Source organism: Chelonia mydas, chromosome 6 (assembly GCF_015237465.2).
Source record: "Chelonia mydas isolate rCheMyd1 chromosome 6, rCheMyd1.pri.v2, whole genome shotgun sequence".
NCBI classification, from domain to species: Eukaryota; Metazoa; Chordata; order Testudines; family Cheloniidae; genus Chelonia; species Chelonia mydas.
This window is the reverse complement of record NC_051246.2, coordinates 66,142,711-66,160,540: the sequence shown is the minus strand read 5'-3', so window position 1 is coordinate 66,160,540 and position 17,830 is coordinate 66,142,711. Positions and strand designations below refer to the sequence as shown.

General features: G+C 46.9%; 1 protein-coding gene across 1 annotated transcript; it reads left to right on the top strand.

Moving 5' to 3' along the window:
• The first annotated feature begins 1,672 nt into the window (after positions 1 to 1,672).
• Positions 1,673 to 5,901, top strand: CCDC177 (coiled-coil domain containing 177). The gene is made up of 2 exons (XM_037900301.2): positions 1,673 to 1,901; positions 2,715 to 5,901. Exon 2 carries the CDS (start codon positions 2,734 to 2,736, stop codon positions 4,684 to 4,686), a length of 1,953 nt encoding a protein of 650 aa, XP_037756229.1. The 5' UTR covers positions 1,673 to 1,901; positions 2,715 to 2,733; the 3' UTR covers positions 4,687 to 5,901.
• The last annotated feature ends 11,929 nt before the right edge of the window (positions 5,902 to 17,830 follow it).

The following is a 17,830-nucleotide window of genomic DNA, read 5'->3' as shown; positions in this document are numbered from 1 at the left end:
TATTCCGGTATGGGTGTGCTAGAAATCCCTACGCAGACAGGTCAAAAGTGTTTGTTATCTGAGTGCATAAGCAATAACAACCTGCAGTTGGTCACTAGTCCTTACCTTGCTATTACAAGGAGAGGGCAGTCCCGGACTGCATTTTAGGCCTTTGTGGGCCATATTTGATCCTTAAGCTACACTTTACCCTTACACTTTACCTGGGGCTGTCCTAGAGGTCATTTGACCAGTCACATGTTCTTTTTCAAGTAACCCTAAACTGTAAATGTATCAATTAAATGGCAAGTTGATTAACAGCATTAACGGTTGTAATGAATTGGCTAGTATGTTTACTACTGCACTCTGTTGGATAGAACCAGAACTGCTTAGCTATCTGTCAGAGACACAGCATACTGCTGACAGCTAGCAGAGATTCCCCATACATTCAACTGTGCTTTTATAGCAGGAAACTCTTTATCTCAGAGGTGACAGTGAAGCATGGAATAGCCAAGACAAGCTGAATAGTGATAACGATTAAGTCCAAGGAGGCTGCAGATTTATTACAATATATTTACATAGTGAGCTATTTCCCCTCAATTCTCTCCCCCGCAAGCAAAAATGGAATAAAAGTAACAGTAGATAACATTCTTAGTAGGGGAAGTAAGGTCTTGTGGTCAAGGCACTGGACTGGGACTCAGAAGATGTTGGTTTAATTTCCAGCTTGGGCAAGTCACTTAATCTCCTTGTGTCTCAGTTCCCTGTCTGTAAAATAAGGTTACTAATCCTTCCTTTCCTCCACACTTTCTTCTGTCTTTTCTATATAGTCTATAAACTCTTGGGGGTGGGGACTGTCTCTTTTTAGGTATATATACAGAGCTTGGCATAATGGCGCCCAGACCCCCACTGGGGCCTGTATGCACAACAGTAATACAATTAAAAAAATAACAACATTCATAGGGAAACACACACATACACTTCATGGAACTGGCAGGATAGCATCTGGGGCTTTACACGGTAAAGACTCTCTCCAGGAAGAAGAAAAGGAGTACTTGTGGCACCTTAGAGGAAGAATTCACCTGGCCCTTTTATTTCAGAGCATTCCAAAGAGTTAAAACAAGAGGGAGGGGAAACCTGGGGAAGCTAATGAATTTGCTTGTGAAATTTTTCAGAGTAACAGCCGTGTTAGTCTGTATTCGCAAAAAGAAAAGGAGTACTTGTGGCACCTTAGAGACTAACCAATTTATTTGAGCATGAGCTTTCGTGAGCTACAGCTCACTTCATCGGATGCATCCGATGAAGTGAGCTGTAGCTCACGAAAGCTCATGCTCAAATAAATTGGTTAGTCTCTAAGGTGCCACAAGTACTCCTTTTCTTCTTGTGAAATTTGTCACCTCCTCCACCTAAACCACCCCACACTAAAACCGCCAGACAGGATGACCCCAGTGCTACTTGGAGAACTGCTCATCATTTATTCATAGTCCCTTCTTTTTGACACCTCCCCCCGTCATGAAAAGAGAAGCAGTTTGCGGTAATGGGTGGTTTGTCGTCCACCCCCCCCCCCTTCTTCAGCCAAACCTTGCTCTCATCAAATCCCAGCCTCTACCAAGGATAGCTCTGGTGGGGGTGAGGGGAGGGGGAAGGAGACCGAGGTAAACTGCAAGATTTTGGAGGCTGCAGAGAAGAGAGGTCAGGGGTGTAACTCTCTGTCTCCTTAACAGAATGCCGGAGATTGCACCCTCCTCCTGTGTTTAGGTGAAGTGTCTGCGCAGGGTTTGCTGGGAGCCATGGAGGGGCAGCTGCTGCTGTTAGCACCAGTAACCTGATCCAGCACTAAACAGCTTGTCACATCTACTGAAGAGGAGGCGGCAAGGGGACAAAAGCCCACGGTTCCGCCTGCCGCCAAAGAGCCAAAGCAAAGTGCAGTAAGTGAATGACGTCCACGATTCCGCTCGATCCTGAACGATCCAGGAAGGACGTTTAAGCCTCAGCATGTTGTCTGCAGGCGGAGGCTGATGCACGTTTGTTTGGGGGTGGTTGTTTTTTAGGGCGGGGGGGAGGCAGGGGCATCAGCCGGGAGTCCCAGGCTCACATGCATGGGGAGGGAGGTTGTCCGTGTCGCAGGATGATGCTTCTGTGCTCGGCGGAGAAAGCGCGGGGGCTTTTTGCCAGGCAGTCTCCCAGCAGGGGCTCTGCACGGCCAGGGTCCTCGCGCTGCATGCCAGCCGCGGGGTACCCCGCGGAACCGGGGCGCTGAGCAAGCGAAGGGGCGTTTGCTCGGCTGGCGCTGGGTGTTCGAGCCGGCGGGCAGCCGCCCCCTCCTTTGGGAACAAACGGAACGGCAGCCTGGCTCGTCTCCGCCCTTCTCACTGCCCCTCTGCCCGAGGTTAATGTCGGAGAGCGGGAATGACACTTGCAAGCCAGGGCCTTTGGTCCCTGCACAAAGAAACCTGCCCAGCCTGGGACGCCTGCCTCCCAGATGCTGTCTGGGCAGCAGGTCCTTTCACGCGCCTCTAGTGATGACTTTGCAACTCCCGGGAGAAATGTGACTGCATGAAATTCGCACAGGCTGCGCTGTGCCTCCAGGGACCGCGGACTGTTTTCCTCTCAGGGCTGCATCAGATTTGTGTGCGGGCGAGAGCAGAGCCCGGTTAATCCCCGCGTAGAGTACATCGGCTGGCCGGGGTATTGTACGATTGATGCCCCGGTGGGTTTTGTGGTCTTTTTTCTCACTGCAGAGTCTCCGGCGGGTCAGGCATGGTGGATCCGGCGGCGGAGCCGGGCGAGGAGAAATGCACAGACCCAGGCGGCGCAGCTGGAGATGGGGCGCCCCCGGCAGCAGCGGGCGAAGGGCCCCCGCGGCCGCCGCCGCCAACGCCCGCGGGGGAGCCGGGGAGGCGCCGCGAGCAGTCCCCGCTGCTGCACTTGGACCTCTTCAACTTCGACTGCCCGGAGGCCGAGGGCAGCCGCTACGTGCTCACCAGCCCCCGCTCGCTGGAAGCCTGCGCCCGCTGCGCCGTCAAGCCGGTGGAGCTGCTGCCCAGGGCCCTGAGCGAGCTGGTGAGGGAGGCCCCGGGCAGGTCCATGCGGGTGGCGGCCGGCCTGTACGAGGTCTACGAGATGGACCGGCAGAGGAAGCTGCAGCAGTGCCGGGAGGAAAGAGAAAGGATTATCCGAGAGGAGAAGAGAAGGATTTTCACTCCCCTCATGCTAAGCAGCCTCCCTTCCTCCCCAGCTGCCAGGATCTCCTTCAAACCCACCACCAATGGGGGCTGCGCCCTAGCCCCAGGGGCAGGGGCTCCGACTGGGACCAAGACCAAGAGCCACTCCCTGGACTCGCTGCAGAAACGGAGAGAGGGGTTCTCCACCAAAACATCCTCTGAATCAGGGGCATCCTCGTCCTACAGCGGAGAAAGCTTTAGGGACAGATGGACCAAAGGGACCCCTCGGACTAGGACGGTGGCTGCCATGAACTCCCTGGCAGGCAGAAGCTTCAGCCTGGGGGATCTGAGCCACTCCCCACAGACCACAAAGAGAGTGGAGAAGATCGTCAAGGAGGTGAAGAAGAAGAAAGGTCTCAAGGAGGTGCCCAAGAGGGACAGAAAGATAGCTGCCCTGATGATAGCCAAGCACCAGGAGGAGAACATCCTGAATGAGCAGAGGTATGCCGCCCACCTCCAGTGGGACAGCCAGCGGCGAAGGGCCGAGCAGCAGAAGGAGCAGGAAGAGAAAGAGAAGCAGAGGGCTCTGCTGCAGTGCCAGAAGATGTGGGAGTCCCAGGTCGAGAAGCGCCGTGGGAAGCTGACCCAAGGGCAGAAGGAGGCTACCATGATGAAGCAGAGGCAGTGCCTGATGTATGAAGAGAGGTGGAGGGAGCAGGCAGAGAAGCAAGACAGAATGAAAAGGGATAAGCTAGAAAGGGCCGTCCTGGAAGACAAGCAGAAGAAGCTCCATCAAGAGCACAACCTGAAGGTAAAGGAAGAAGACAAGAAAGAATTCCTGGAACGAGAAGAACATCTTTTGCAGGAGAAGATGTCCACTGCTGCACAGAAGAAGCTGAAGAAGGAGCTACAGCTGCAGAAGGAAAAGAAGTTGCTCAACCAAGCTGAGAAGCTGAAGCATGAGGCCCTGCTCAAGGAAGTGGCTAGGCAAGAGGCAGAGGAGAAGGAGATGCTAAAGGCCTCTGTGGAGGTTAACCTACACAAGGCCCAGGAGAACTATGAGCAGCTAATTGAGAAGAGGAATCAAGAGCTAAGGGAGAAAGCTAAGCGGGAGGAGATGCAAATCCAGAGAGCCAAGCTGGCAGCTGAGAGGAAGGAGAGGGAGCAGAAGGAGCACTTGGAGGCCCTGGCCAAAGCGACAGAGAGGAAGCTCCAGCATGCTGCCCAGGTGGCTGAGGAGGTGGTCCAACAGAAAGCACGCAAGGTGGTCCTAAGCCGCCTGGAGAAGGAGAAGATGCAGAAGGTAAACAAGCAGAAGGTGGAGCAGTACGAGGACTTCCGACGCAGGGAGATCCTCCTGTCCATCGAGAGGAAGCTGGAGAGGAGCGAGCAGATCTTCAAGGAGAAGAAGACTGTCCTGGAAAATGCCAGGTCGGTCGCCCGGGCATCCTTCCACGTCCGGGAAAAGGTGCGGGAGGAAACAAACATGCGCACCTTTGACAAGATGGTCTCTGAGGCAGAATTGCACGCCAGCCTGGATAAAAAATGAAAGGCCTTCTCTTTCTGTGGATAAATGGGGAATACATCATCTGGTGCCCATCAAAACACATTAGAAAGCTCTTTCATATTAGAAAATTTCAGGTTTTAACCCTGATTTATTATTTTTGGGAGTAGGGTACAGCACAAACCCCGTGGCAGCTATTTCACATACCTTCTAAAAATGCTTTTGTTTTGGGGGTTATTTTATGAGACTGACCTTTGTTATCCCTACCAGAAGAGAAGTTACCCTGTCCCCACTCTACACAAAGATGTGTGCAAGGATTAAAGCAGAAGCACACAAATTTACTCAACTGAGGGTTCCAATGGCAACTTCCCAGAAACCTGTGAGCCACCTCAAATTTGCCTAAAATGGAGCAATTTGCAGTCACCCTCATCTTTATTATGACAAGGGCACACAGTAGAGAGTACATATCTCAGCATGTAACACTTCATTTTGATTTGAGTGACTTTCAGCTTGGATCAAGAGGTTGGGAACTGTCTTCTCCTTGTGTCATGCTTCCATACTAAAGATGAGGATGGCCCCGTTATAGAACTCCATGGGGTGCATTTGGCCCATGGTTTGCACTTTATCCACTACTGATGTAAAATGTGGAAAGAGAGGTGCCTATTACAAGATTTTTTAACACCATGCAAGAAGATATCATAACCACAGCTGGGCATTTGCCGCAAATCAACATTTACTCAAATAACCCCCCAAAGTTCCTTTTGATGATGGTATTCACAACCCCTTTTATTCACTTTCCGCAGATGATCGCACAAAGGAATTTTTGTTTGCAAGAATGTTTGCAGAAAGGGAAATTATCACGAATATGATTGCAAATATGCATTCCTGGGTTATTTGCACAGGAAGTGATTGTGTGGCCTTCTTGAAAGCTCTGTATGTGTGTTATGGAGTTATCCAATCAGGGAGCAGAAATAATACCATGTGACTTAGGTGACCAATCACACAGCTTTAATAGCATATTATGAACTACTACTTGACATGATAGCTTTGGTGAAAGGTTCATGAGCAATCCATAGACTGAAATATGTTTGCTCAAATCATTCACTGAATAATGTCAGAAAATGAACAAACTTCTGAAAACCTGCCTGTTTACAATCATTTGTGAAAAGAAAAGGGGATTAAATTTGTCAAGTAAATTTGCAACGAATAGTTCACCCAGCTCTAATCATGACTTACTAAACATTACAATATTTATTTGTCCATTGGTGCTAACGATTATGTTCTGTTCTTTATGGCACAGAAAACAACAAACGCACATTCGGGGACAAATTGTGTTTTGTTGTGGATTCACTCAGCAGAGGAATGTGGCATTTTCACAACTCTAACTAGGTATCTTGTACAGAAGAATGAGCCCTGCTGTTAAGGAACTGGGACTGTGAAAAGCCTGCTCACACCTCATGGAAAACAATCTATATATAGAGATCATTCTGCTCAGATTTTCTGCATTTATTTTCTCCTTAGTTATTGTTATGAAAACAGCTGCTCCAATACAGAAAGCTTTGCCATGTTTCTTACAAGTTTGTGGTGCACCAGTAGCTTGTTCACAAATGGGAGGTATAATCCACTCTCTGTGATATCATATCAGGTTGCTGTGGAAATGGTGATGTCACAAACAAAACATGATCACTTCAGATGGGGGAGAGGCTGCAGGAGCAGCAAAGCTCCTGTGTTCATACAAATAGCTCTAATAATACAAAATACAGGGGAAGAGAAAGACAAAATGTGTGTTACGTTTCACAGATTCATTTCTAAATAGATTGCTCTTCAAAGTTTTCCTTGAGATGGCAGCAGATCTTAAAAGATTTTAAAGAGGATGTTAGGTTAGTGGCAATGGTAATGTTAGACCAGTGTTACCAGGGTATGAACCATGGAAATAGTGTAAAAACCAGTGATGGAAGTGAACAGGCTGGGTGGTTTATACCGAGTCTGATGGTATTTGCTCCCTCTGGCTCACTGGGAAGAAAGACAGTATTGTCTAGCATAAACAGGAGGGTATTAGGAGTCAGGAGATGTGGACTTTATTCCCAGCTCTGCCACTGACTCGCTGTGTAACACTGGGCAAGTTGCTTATGGTACATCTACATTTCAATAAAACCCCCGAGGCTGGCCCAGGTCAGCTGACTCGGGCTTGCAGGGCTCGCACTGTGGGGCTAAAAATACAAGTGTAGACATTCAGGTTTGCGCTGAAGTCCAGGGTCCAAGTCCCCTGCTCCCCCATTGGGTTTCAGAGCGCAAGGCCCAAGTCTACGTGGCCATTTGTAGGCCTGCAACATGACCCCAAGTCAGTTGGCCTGAGACTCGCTGCTGTGGGTTTTTTGGTTTTGTTTTTTATTGTTGTTTTTTTGCTGTGTAGATGTATCCTTAGAGCCTGATTCTGCTCCCATGGAAATGAATGGCACTGATTTAAAAGGAAACGGAATCAGGATCATAAGCCTTGCTATACCTCAGTTTACCCATCTGTAAAATGGGGATAACACCAAACTTTGTAAATCACTTTGAGAGGTTTAGATGAAAGGTGCTAAAGAAATGCAAAGTATTACTAATGTTTATTTATAATTATATGTATTTATTTCATGTCTTTGTTTTAGTTCGTAAGTGAAGTAAAACATACTTGCCAGGAATTGCTTTTGCCTTTGGAAAGCACCAGCTTACACCAAATGGCAAGAATATTCAGAAATGTAGGGAGGACACTGCTGGATGGCCACGGCCAGAAAGGGTTCTCTTCCCTCACCCCCACTGCTTGGTACGTGTGTAAGTCTGAACATGAAAATAGGCCGAATTTCTCCTGTGCAAGCATATACAGGCCAGCAAGGCACCCTATTTTTTGTACTTAAGTTCTCCACCAATGCCCTAGTAGCCGCAAAGGTCTAAAGCAGGGGTTTCAAACATAGGAGCCCGATGTAGCCCACCTGATGTGCTGATATGGACCGAGTGACATATACAAACTGGGCATAATCTGAGCTTTCATTACAAAAAAAAAGAGCAAAGGTGAAATCCGGCCCTAATGAAGTCAATGACAAAATGTCCATTGATTTCAATGGGGCTAGGATTTCAACCTTGTTTCTAGCCCTCTGGGCTGAGAAGAAAATCTTCCAAATGTGATGTGAATCTACCTAATGCACTGTTGTTTCAGGCCCTCTGCAGTCCCAGAAAAAACAATGACAGAGGTAGGAACTCCTCTACCCCTATTCAGCTCAGTGGGCGGGTGGTCAATTTTAAAGGCCATTGCTGATCATTTTAGCAGATATAATGGGGGAAGTGAGTGATGCTGAATGTGACAGTAAAATGAACAAATACATAATAATAGCTGAAAATGTAATCAGTCCAAAAAGGTCACATTCTACTCTGCATGTATATACTTTCTAAATGTAGTGGCCCTGATCCAAAGCCCGTTGGAGTCAGTGGGAATCTTACCATTGATTTCAATGGGCTTTAAACAAGGCCCCAAATAGCGCAAATTCAGAAGTACTCAAACTTGTGGCATCAAAGGCCATGCCAGCAAGCTTGGCAGAGGCCTGAGAGAGGCTACTAGAGCCGGCTCCTGCTTCTTGTTGATTTCAGCGGGAGCAGTGCTGAACACAGGGAAAGACCATCCTCCCTGACCCCTGCCAGCGATTGCACCTGCAGCCAGGAGATTTGATTTTGGTAGTTTCCACTTGTCTGTGAATTTTCTTGCTTGTGTTGGTTGTCAGAAAGTAAGTGTTCTAACACTATTTTGTGATGCTGTGTTTAATAGCCTTTTAAAAAGCAGGAGAGAAGGGGGAAACAACAAAGTAAAACAATGAAATATCCATCTCTGTGGTGCAGAGAGCTGTAACTACCTGAGAGTGATGAATCATGTCACTCCAAGCTATAAAGCCAATAACCATGCCAGTTTCCATACAGAAAACAGCTTTGCGGCCCTGTGGCTAGTTCTCTTCTCTCTAGTATGGCAGACTCTCCTGCACGCCTTCGTCACTGGTTTCAGGAGTTTGCGCAGGCTGGAAATGCTGTGGAGGCAGCAGGCTGGTGAATGCTGGAAATGCTGGTGAGGCACGAGCAGCATGTCCCATGGCTGGTAGAGCTCCCCCACCTAGGAGATGTGTACATGAGCTCTGAAGGGGACTGCAAACTGTTGTGAGCTTTGGCCCCCAACTCAACAACGTATGTAACTTTAAGCATATGTTCAAGTGACTTGCTGAATCAAGGCCTTTGGGAGCTAGTCGACTGGAAAGAAATTCAGCCGTCACAGTTTTGTGGGGGGAGATTTTCATAAGCACAAAGGGCAGATAGGTGTCCAGCTCCCGTGTAGTTCCTTTGAAAATTGCCCCGTGATATTTACATTGCACGGGCACATTACATCAGTACAACCTGATGATGTTTTAGTGCAACATCGTTACCTTTCATGCAAATGTCATTGTGTTGCAATGCAGCCTCACAGCCTGCTGCATTTGTAGGCTATGAAAGGCGCTGCAGGATGCTCAAACCCCTTACAAGTAGCACATGCCGCATACGGCATGTTGAGTCATCATGCAAAAATTAGAACGATTCTGCAATTCCTGAGGCAGGCAGCAACCGTCCACCTCCCTTGATTGAAAGCAGATTACCCTGGCATGGGGTTTTGAAGGGGAGGGGCAGCCAAGGGAAAACACAGCGGGGAGGCAAGAAAAGGGAGGCTCCTCGGTAGTGGATAGTCCCCAAAACACTTAGGAAATAAAGTTACTGCTTATATATTGCAACCCATTTTTCAAGTGGTTGAGAGAACCAGATAAAGGAAGAACATAGGGTCTAAACCTGCTCCCACTGAAATAAATGACTGAACTCCCACTGATTTCAGTGGAAGCAGGATGTGACTGAGTGTGCCATACAACCATTGACGGGGGAATCTCAGCAAGGCTAGTTCAGGCAATACCCAAAGGGTTGGCTCTTTAGCCCAACCTCTGGAGTCTGGAAAACTGGGCTTCAAAGCTACCCCAACAGGCTTACTCCTGATATTTCCAGCACATCCTGCTTTTGGTCAGAGTGGAAGTGTCAAGAAAATCGCCCTAATGCTACTCCAGCCCTTCTGGACCTGGTCAGAACCTGCGCGTGTGAAAGTAGCACATCAGAAAGAGAAATGAACACCAGGAAAAAAGGTAATGGAACGGGTTTCTCCTTCCAAAGAGGTTCAGGGTTTGGATTAAAGTTCAGGACCAAACGGATACCAGTGTCAAACTGGGTGGGCGGCGAATCAGGTCCAAAGGGGTATGTGAGAATGGGTGTGGGTATGCTGTTCATATTTCACCCAGCCCAGTTCACCCAGCCCTATTTAAAATAGTGTCAAAATAGGCCTCAACCAACAACCCAGATCCAAACACACCTAACCTAGGGGTATGTTCAAAACAAATCCAGATGTGAAATTCACAGTTAGCCTCTTTGGGCCGAACCACTAAGATCTTACCCCAGCAAAACTCCTATTGACATTAATGGGATTTTTGCCTAGGTAAGGACTCTGGGTCTCAACATTTATAACAGGATGACCTAAAATGCCAAATTCCCCTAAAACTTGAAAGGTGCTAAAAAGCCAGGTCTGGATCTGAATTTTGCATCTTGAATCGATTCCCATGTAAATTGTTATTCCTTTAGAGGATAGTAGCTTTTCTGTGCAACATGATTGTGTTTGTGCCAGCTTCTAGCCCAAAAGGATCCATACCAGTTGCCAGGTAATTTTGCATACATCTCCTGTCTCCCTTCTAGAGCTGTGTTCAGTGGCAAATATCACTGTAGTAGGATATAATACCACTAATACTATGCATAGCATTCTTATAGCACTTTACAGACTTTCCTAGAGCAAATCTCTACCTCCTGTGAGGTAGGTAAGTATTATTGTCCCCATTTTACAGATGGGGAAACTGAAGCAGAGAGAATTAAATTACTGCACTTGCCTAAGGTGCTATTAGACGTCAGTGGTACAGCTGGGATTATCACCCTGGGAGTTCCTGACCTCCCCAACCCGTGCTCTAACTGATGACTTTCCCAATTGTTAAGGGAGGCCTGGCTCCACATGATAGCCGCAGTTCTGAACCCTGCTTTCCAGGTGGCACTGTCTTAGAGAATCAAGGATTTAGAGTCAAGCTCCCATCGTTCACTCTCCTGCATTGTGCCAAAGTCCAGCAACACCTGTGGTGCATATAAGATTTCCCTACTCCTATATGGAAGACCATAAGATGTAGTTGCATGGGCAAAGCCCTGTGGGGAGACCTGGACTAGAAGAGCAGGGCCACTGCACGTCAGGAGTGAGATGCATTAGCAGGGGAGTGGGGGCTTGGACTGAAATGGTGCAGCAAATCAGGACTGAGGTCCATTGGCAGTGCTTGGAGGGCGAAGGGGAGGACAATTACCCAACACCTGTCTAAGTCTGCTAGGCCACCACTTTCATGAACATAGACAGTAACACTCCTTGTGGGGTTTAAATTGTTAAATGTGCAGGACCCAATTCATCCCAGAAGTAAGCACACTGACATCAGTGGAGTTCCACCACAGATCAGTGTGACTCACACAGTCTAACCTCTGACGTGTTTGTGAGTATTGCTGTGAATCATTGATTTAGTTCTTATCCGATAGACTTTCCTGGAGCCCCAGGGGGAATCATTCTCCAACCTCTGCACTGTATCCACGGAGTGGGATGGGAGGGTCGCATATCTGCCTTTTTATTTTTAGGCGCAGTGGTGGGTTTGTCAATGCTATGTGCTCCACGCTGCTTTCTGAGCTGTGTGTGGAAGGCAGACATTCTGACTGAACAGTAGCAGCACTGCTGAGCTGGGGAGGATGGACCAGTATACAGGTGCCTTACACAGCAGAGAGAGAAACACTAGGGGATAAAAAGAAAAGGAGTACACGTGGCACTTAGAGACTAACACATTTATTTGAGCGTAAGCTTTCATGAGCTACAGCTCACTTCATCGGATGAATCAAGTGGAAAATACAGTGGGGAGATTTATATACATAGAGAACATGAAACATATTACCCATTGTTTCATGTTCTCTATGTATATAAATCTCCCCACTGTATTTTCCACGGCATGCATCCGATGAAGTGAGCTGTAGCTCACAAAAGCTTATGCTCAAATAAATTGGTTAGTCTCTAAGGTGCCACAAGTACTCCTTTTCTTTTTGCAAATACAGACTAACACAGCTGCTACTCTGAAACTAGGGGACAAGAGATTAGACTCCGTCAGATGCTAGTAGAAATGGTGGGAATGTTTTGGGTTTTTTGGAGGGGGAAGGATTGGGGGATTTGTTTCTCCACATCCTTAATCAACCTCAAGTTAACCTGGGGGGGGGGGGGCAGCAGGGAGGCCAGGGGGTTGAATTTTTGACACCTGGCTTTAGCCAGAAGACACTCTTCTCTTTCCCCTCAAAAGAAATCCTAACCGTGTTATTTTGAGTAGCAGGGGTTGGATGATTGCATTTTGCTACAAACTGAAAGATGGGCCCACTTAACTGAAAAAACTTTACTACGATTTGCAAGTTTCCTGCTCAAAAATGCCCATTCTGAATGCAAGCAGCTGCAAAATGTGAATTCTCGCATGTTTACAATTCAAAAACCAGCCATTTCCTTGCAGCTTGAGGAAAAAAGTGAACTGGATGAGGCATGAACAAGATCACCCAAAACAAAAAAAAGCAACAATTTTTGTGTGCAAAAACAGAGTGGAAAAAAGTCCTTTAAAAACGTGTTATTCCCAACCTGAGCCTGCCATTTGCCGTGGCAACGTGAAGGTCAATGGGAACTGGTAGGCCAACGGACTGGCCTGTGCATCAACCAGCTACTCCCAGCAGGGTCAGGACTCCAGTCCCTTGCTTCAGGGTGAGATTTGTTTCTCCATCTTAGAACAGTGCACCATATAAACTACGTCCTTGCCCCTGTCCAAGTGCACTGCCTGGGAGCTAAGGAGAGTCTCTCTGCTCCTTTATGTCTCCCTGCGCTCAGGCTGCTCTTTATGTCTGCAGGCCTGCTTCTCAGTCACAAAATCCCACCCTATGGCCCCAGCCCAGGGTGCAGCTGAGCCCCAACTAGCTCACCCTCTGACGGTCACTTTGTCCTCATCTACCCCCTGCCCTTACAGTGCAGTCATACTGGGAAAGATCGGGTGGCATCTATGCTCAAGTCAGCACCTTAGTTAGAATTAGAAGTGGAGTAGAAAAGCAATGCTGTCCTTTGGGTTTGCTTAAAATAGTAGCAAGCGGTTAGTTTTATTACCCACATTAATGGAATTCCCAATAAGAGCACAATGAAGGTATTCCACTCTATAGCACCAAAAGCCGCCCCTCAAGAATTAGAATACAGAGACCTTCCAGTGTGAGCCCCACAATCTGGAACTTTTTACAACACCTTGGCCCTGAGTAGGGGACTGACAAAAGACCATTGACGTCAATGGGAACCGTTCCACAGACTTCAGTGAGCTGTGGATTAGGCCCTAGGTGCCCAGAGCATGGGAGATCAGCGTGCAAGAGGAGCTCCACTTACTTTGTGTCTGGATAGGGGCCAACCGCAGTCACAATCTTTGTGCTCCCAGAGCACAAGAATTGGGGATCCAGCGCAACCAGTAGCACTAGATTTATCAGTAGTGTAAGGTGAGCATGGGGAAAGAGCCTGTCCACAGCAACCAGCAGAATTAAGCCAGTTCAGGGGGAGCTCATGCTCTGCCCCGTTAAAAGTTTACTGTGCAGACCCTTCTCTAGCCTCCATTCATTTAGGCCAAGATTTTATGTTGATGTAAGGCAGAATACAAAACACGAGGTGAAACCCCAGGCCCCATTGACTCAGTGGAGCCAGGATTTCAGCCAGGGGGTGTGTGGAGTGGGTCATATGAACATGCTTAAGAGTGTGGTTCTGGAGCCTTCAGCACAGGAGAAATACACAAGTGCCCCTGCACAAATCCCTAGAGTGTGCAGCAGCTCTTATAAATTAAAGATGATGAGTTTTGCTGTGTGTGGATCAGACCTGCAACAGGAGGGTGTATCCAAAGAAGCACAGGTTCAAACACTGCTCACACCACTAGGCAAACTTGTACCCAAAATGCCACATCTTCTGTGTGACTCAAGAATAGGCTCCCAGAGTATGGGTTCTTCTGGTCCAGCCACAGGGAAGGACCAGGCCCTCTTCTCTACAGCATAAGTGGTGTTCAGATCACAGTGCAGTTATGAACACTGAAGTGAAAGTCTTCTGATCATGAAGTCACAGGATGTTTGAAGCCTCAGAGATCCAACTCTCTCCCCATACACTCTTTCATATTTATAAAGAAAACAATATAAAGGCTGCTTCCTCTGGCATGGATGAGGGAGCTTCCTCGTTTCCTTTTTGTGGCTATTATGCCTCAGGGGTTGGGAGGCCTATCTAAGAGCTCCAGTTTGGGGACAGGATTCCTGAGGATTGGATTGTGTGCTGACCTAATGGAACAAGGGAAAGGATTAGGGAAAGGATTTTTTTTTCTATGAGACATGGGTATCTGGGATTGAGGCCAGAGAAGATTCTTGCATGGAAGTGAGATAGAGGTGGTCTTTCCACCCATAAAGAGACTGAGAAATTAATTCAGAATTTTATGCAATACTAATGGGAGCTGCTGGTATTTACTTGCCTTTGTGTTAAATAAAAGGATGCATTCAACATGAGAATGCACAGTGGCTGATGCTCTGATTCACAGAGTCTGCTAAATGCTGCAAGGTATGGGACACTTTCTGTGCAGGAGAGACACCGTCTTGTAATAAGAAAAGGAGTACTTGTGGCACCTTACAGACTAACAAATGTAGGTCACGAAAGCTTATGCTCAAATAAATTTGTTAGTCTCTAAGGTGCCACAAGTACTCCTTTTCTTTTTGCGAATACAGACTAACACGGCTGCTATTCTGAAACCGTCTTGTAATAGAGACCGTCTGTGACCCCTGCAGGAGCTCCCAGAATCTGTGCATTCCTCTTGGCTCAGTACAACATTGTAACACTGATTTGCTCTGATTCCACTAGAATCTCCTAGAATCTGCAGCTGTCTGTGTGCAGGGACACTGTGCTGTAATGTAGACACCTTCCTACTGATATGATGGAATTTGCAAGCTCCTCTCTTTAAGGGACAATGTCCATACCACAGATTTCTTGTGGTGCCCACAGTCTCATGATATTAAAAAACTTTCCCTGCTGGAGACACTCTACTTGTAATGCAGATATTTCCTGCAGGATCTCATCAAATCTGTAAAACGCTCTCTGTATGGACATTGCATTGCAATGCAGATTCTGTCAGATCCTGCAGGAATCACAAATCCACAACTGCAAGGACATTGGCATGTCTTACAGCTACCAAGGGATTCCTGCAGGATCTCATGGTATCTGCAAGCCCTTCTGCTTCTTTTCAGATCATTCTGATAGAGTTCATGGAAAGCTGCTCAGTCCCTCCTGTGTAAAATACATTGTGAATCATCACTACATTCTGAATCTTCCTCTTCATGACAACACATTGTCAGGGCTGGCCCACAACATTTTGGCACCTGAGGCGGGGAGCTCAAATGACGCCCCCATGCCTCCTCGCTTGGGCCAAAACTTTGAAAGGTCTCAATTCTGCCTTCTTCCTGTTCTACACCTCATGGTACTGCTCTGCTATCTACCCCAATAAAGGAGAACTAACAACTTAAAATGCCTTGTTCAAAAGTTTTAAGTAACACGTAACTTTCAAAGGCCGGAACAGCAAATGTAACTTTTCTTGTTTGCACAGTAAACACTGGCATTTTTATCTGTTTGAATAATCAAAGTGGTGCTTTCCGTGCCTTCTTGGTTGCAAAGATTTGAACTGCTTCCTGCTGAAGGTCCACAGTCTGGGCCAGCTCATGCTCTATTGAGATGGTTGCAAGGCCAATCAGCCTCTCCTGTGTCACTGTGGAGCATAGATGTGTTTTTATTAACTTCAGCTTGGAGAAGCTGCATTCTCCACTGGCAACTGTTACAGGAAGTGTTAGAAGTATGCGCAGAGCAACAAAAGCATTTGGAAAGAGGGCCGTCATCTTATTTGTGCACATATATTCCAGAACAGCCTTTGGAGTTGATCCTGCTGAAATTTATCCTGAAAGAGCTTTCAGTTCATCACCTAAATCACTCGCATCAATATCGCGCATGTCATCATGTGTCAGTGTCTCTAGTGCCCTGCATTGCTGGTGTAGGTCTTCTTCAGGTACAGTGAGGCGTTTTGGAATATCATACAACATCCCAAATATACTGCTGTGTTCCTTGAGCTGCATGAAACGTTCTTCAACTGACTGTATTGCACAATCTAGCACTTGGTTAAAGAATTCAACTTGGAATTGTTGTTTGGGGTCTCTTATGGGATTATCCCGTGCCTCGTAATCAAAATGTCTTCTTCTTTGGTGACTCTTGAATGGGTGTGAAAATAGCTTCAGTGTGAAGTTCCTCTGCCAACTTCTGTGCACTCTTCAGAATGTTTTGAAATCCCTCATCTGACCGGAAAGACTGTAGGTATGACTTTGCTTTGTCCAGTTGTTCCATTGCTCCAGACCTATCAAGGTCAACACCTTGGCGTTTCTTGCTTACAACATTTATTTCAAACAGTATGTCATGCCACAACACTAAGCCACACAGAAATTTGAAATTATGCATGTTTCTGGTGATTCCATTTCCCCCTGCCACTGTTCTCCCATGAACAGTTCCTGTCATAGCATTGTCCTCCATAATGGCAACTAGGACATCATCTATCTTCCCAATTCGGTGTTTGATAGACTTTATCGCCTCCACTCAACTTTCCCATCGTGTGGCACTCAGTGGTTTCAGTGTCAGAAAGATGTTCCCAGATGTTGCTTCAAAATTTGCCATCGATGAGTTGATGCAGAGAAAAATACATAGATTCTTTGAATTACATTAAAAAATTCAGCAGCCTCACTAGAAGCTGATGCTGCATCACTGACCACCAAGTTCAATGAATGAGAACTGTGTGGGACAAAAAAATCTCGAGGGTTTAACTCTCGGATCTGTGTCTGCACTCCTCTGTTCTTTCCTCTCATGTTGGCAGCATTATCGTAGCCCTGACCTCTCACGTCAGCTATTGCAATTCCTGTATCTTCCGGCTTTTTAAGAAGCACATTTGTCATACCAGCTCCTGTAGTATCATCAATGTCAATAAATTCTAGAAAATGCAGGGACATTTTCATTAGGTTCTGTTATTGCTACAAAACGCACGATTGTTCCGTATGGCTGATGTCAGGTGTGCAGTCTAGAATAACTGAGTAATATCTTGCTGACTTCAGATCTGCCACAATCTTCTGTTTGACTTTTGTTACCAGAACTGTGTGATCTCATTTTGAATTGTTTTTCCAAGGTAGTGGTGGGCGTACATTTCTTGGGTGGTGACTCTTCTTAGATGCTCCTGGAGTACAGCATCAAACTCAGCCATCAGCTGCACAATTTTAAGGAAGTTTCCATTGTTTGGCACATACAGTTGATCTGAAGTGCCACACAGTGCTAGGTTTTGGGTAGCAAGCTTTCTCACAATGGCAATGAAAGACTCTGATGCACTCTTCTCTTGGTGCTGATCATCTATGGTGGCCTTTAACCTTAGTCTCATCTCAAGCTCTTTCCATGGAATGCTCTCTGGTGATTTGCTGCCTTCTCATGGCATGCCAGATTTCTAGCCAGATTTTTCCAGTCCTTTGTTCCTGTAGAACCCAGTGTGGCTGGAACATGAGACTGGAAGAGTTTGCAACAAAAACTGTATGCAGCATTCTGGGTTTTTGAGCACATAAGCCATGGCCTCTCCACTGTGTCACCATTGGGGATTTCACACCAGTAATGTGTTGGATGGACACTTCTATTTTCATTATCTTTGGGGAACAGGAAGTTTTTCACTTGCTGTGGCCCATGCAGTACAAGGAAGTCCCTCAGGCTACTGCTCAAGTGGGTCCACAGTCCTGGGTCATCTAGACTTAAGGAACTAAACTCAGCAGCAGCTGTTTCTTGCGCCTCCACTACACTCTTCTCTGATCTACACTTTTCTTCAAGAATGTGCATGGTTAGATCCATTTGAGATGAAGATATGGACGCTGCAGTAGTTGCCAGGTCACCTGCACTCTGACTAGCTGGAAGATCCGGTATCTCCTCACCACTCACATCCTCACTGGG

What these genes read in the sequence shown, in the direction of transcription:
- CCDC177 (XM_037900301.2), top strand. Translation starts at nt 2,734, where the DNA reads ATGGTGGATCCGGCGGCGGAGCCGGGCGAGGAGAAATGCACAGACCCA.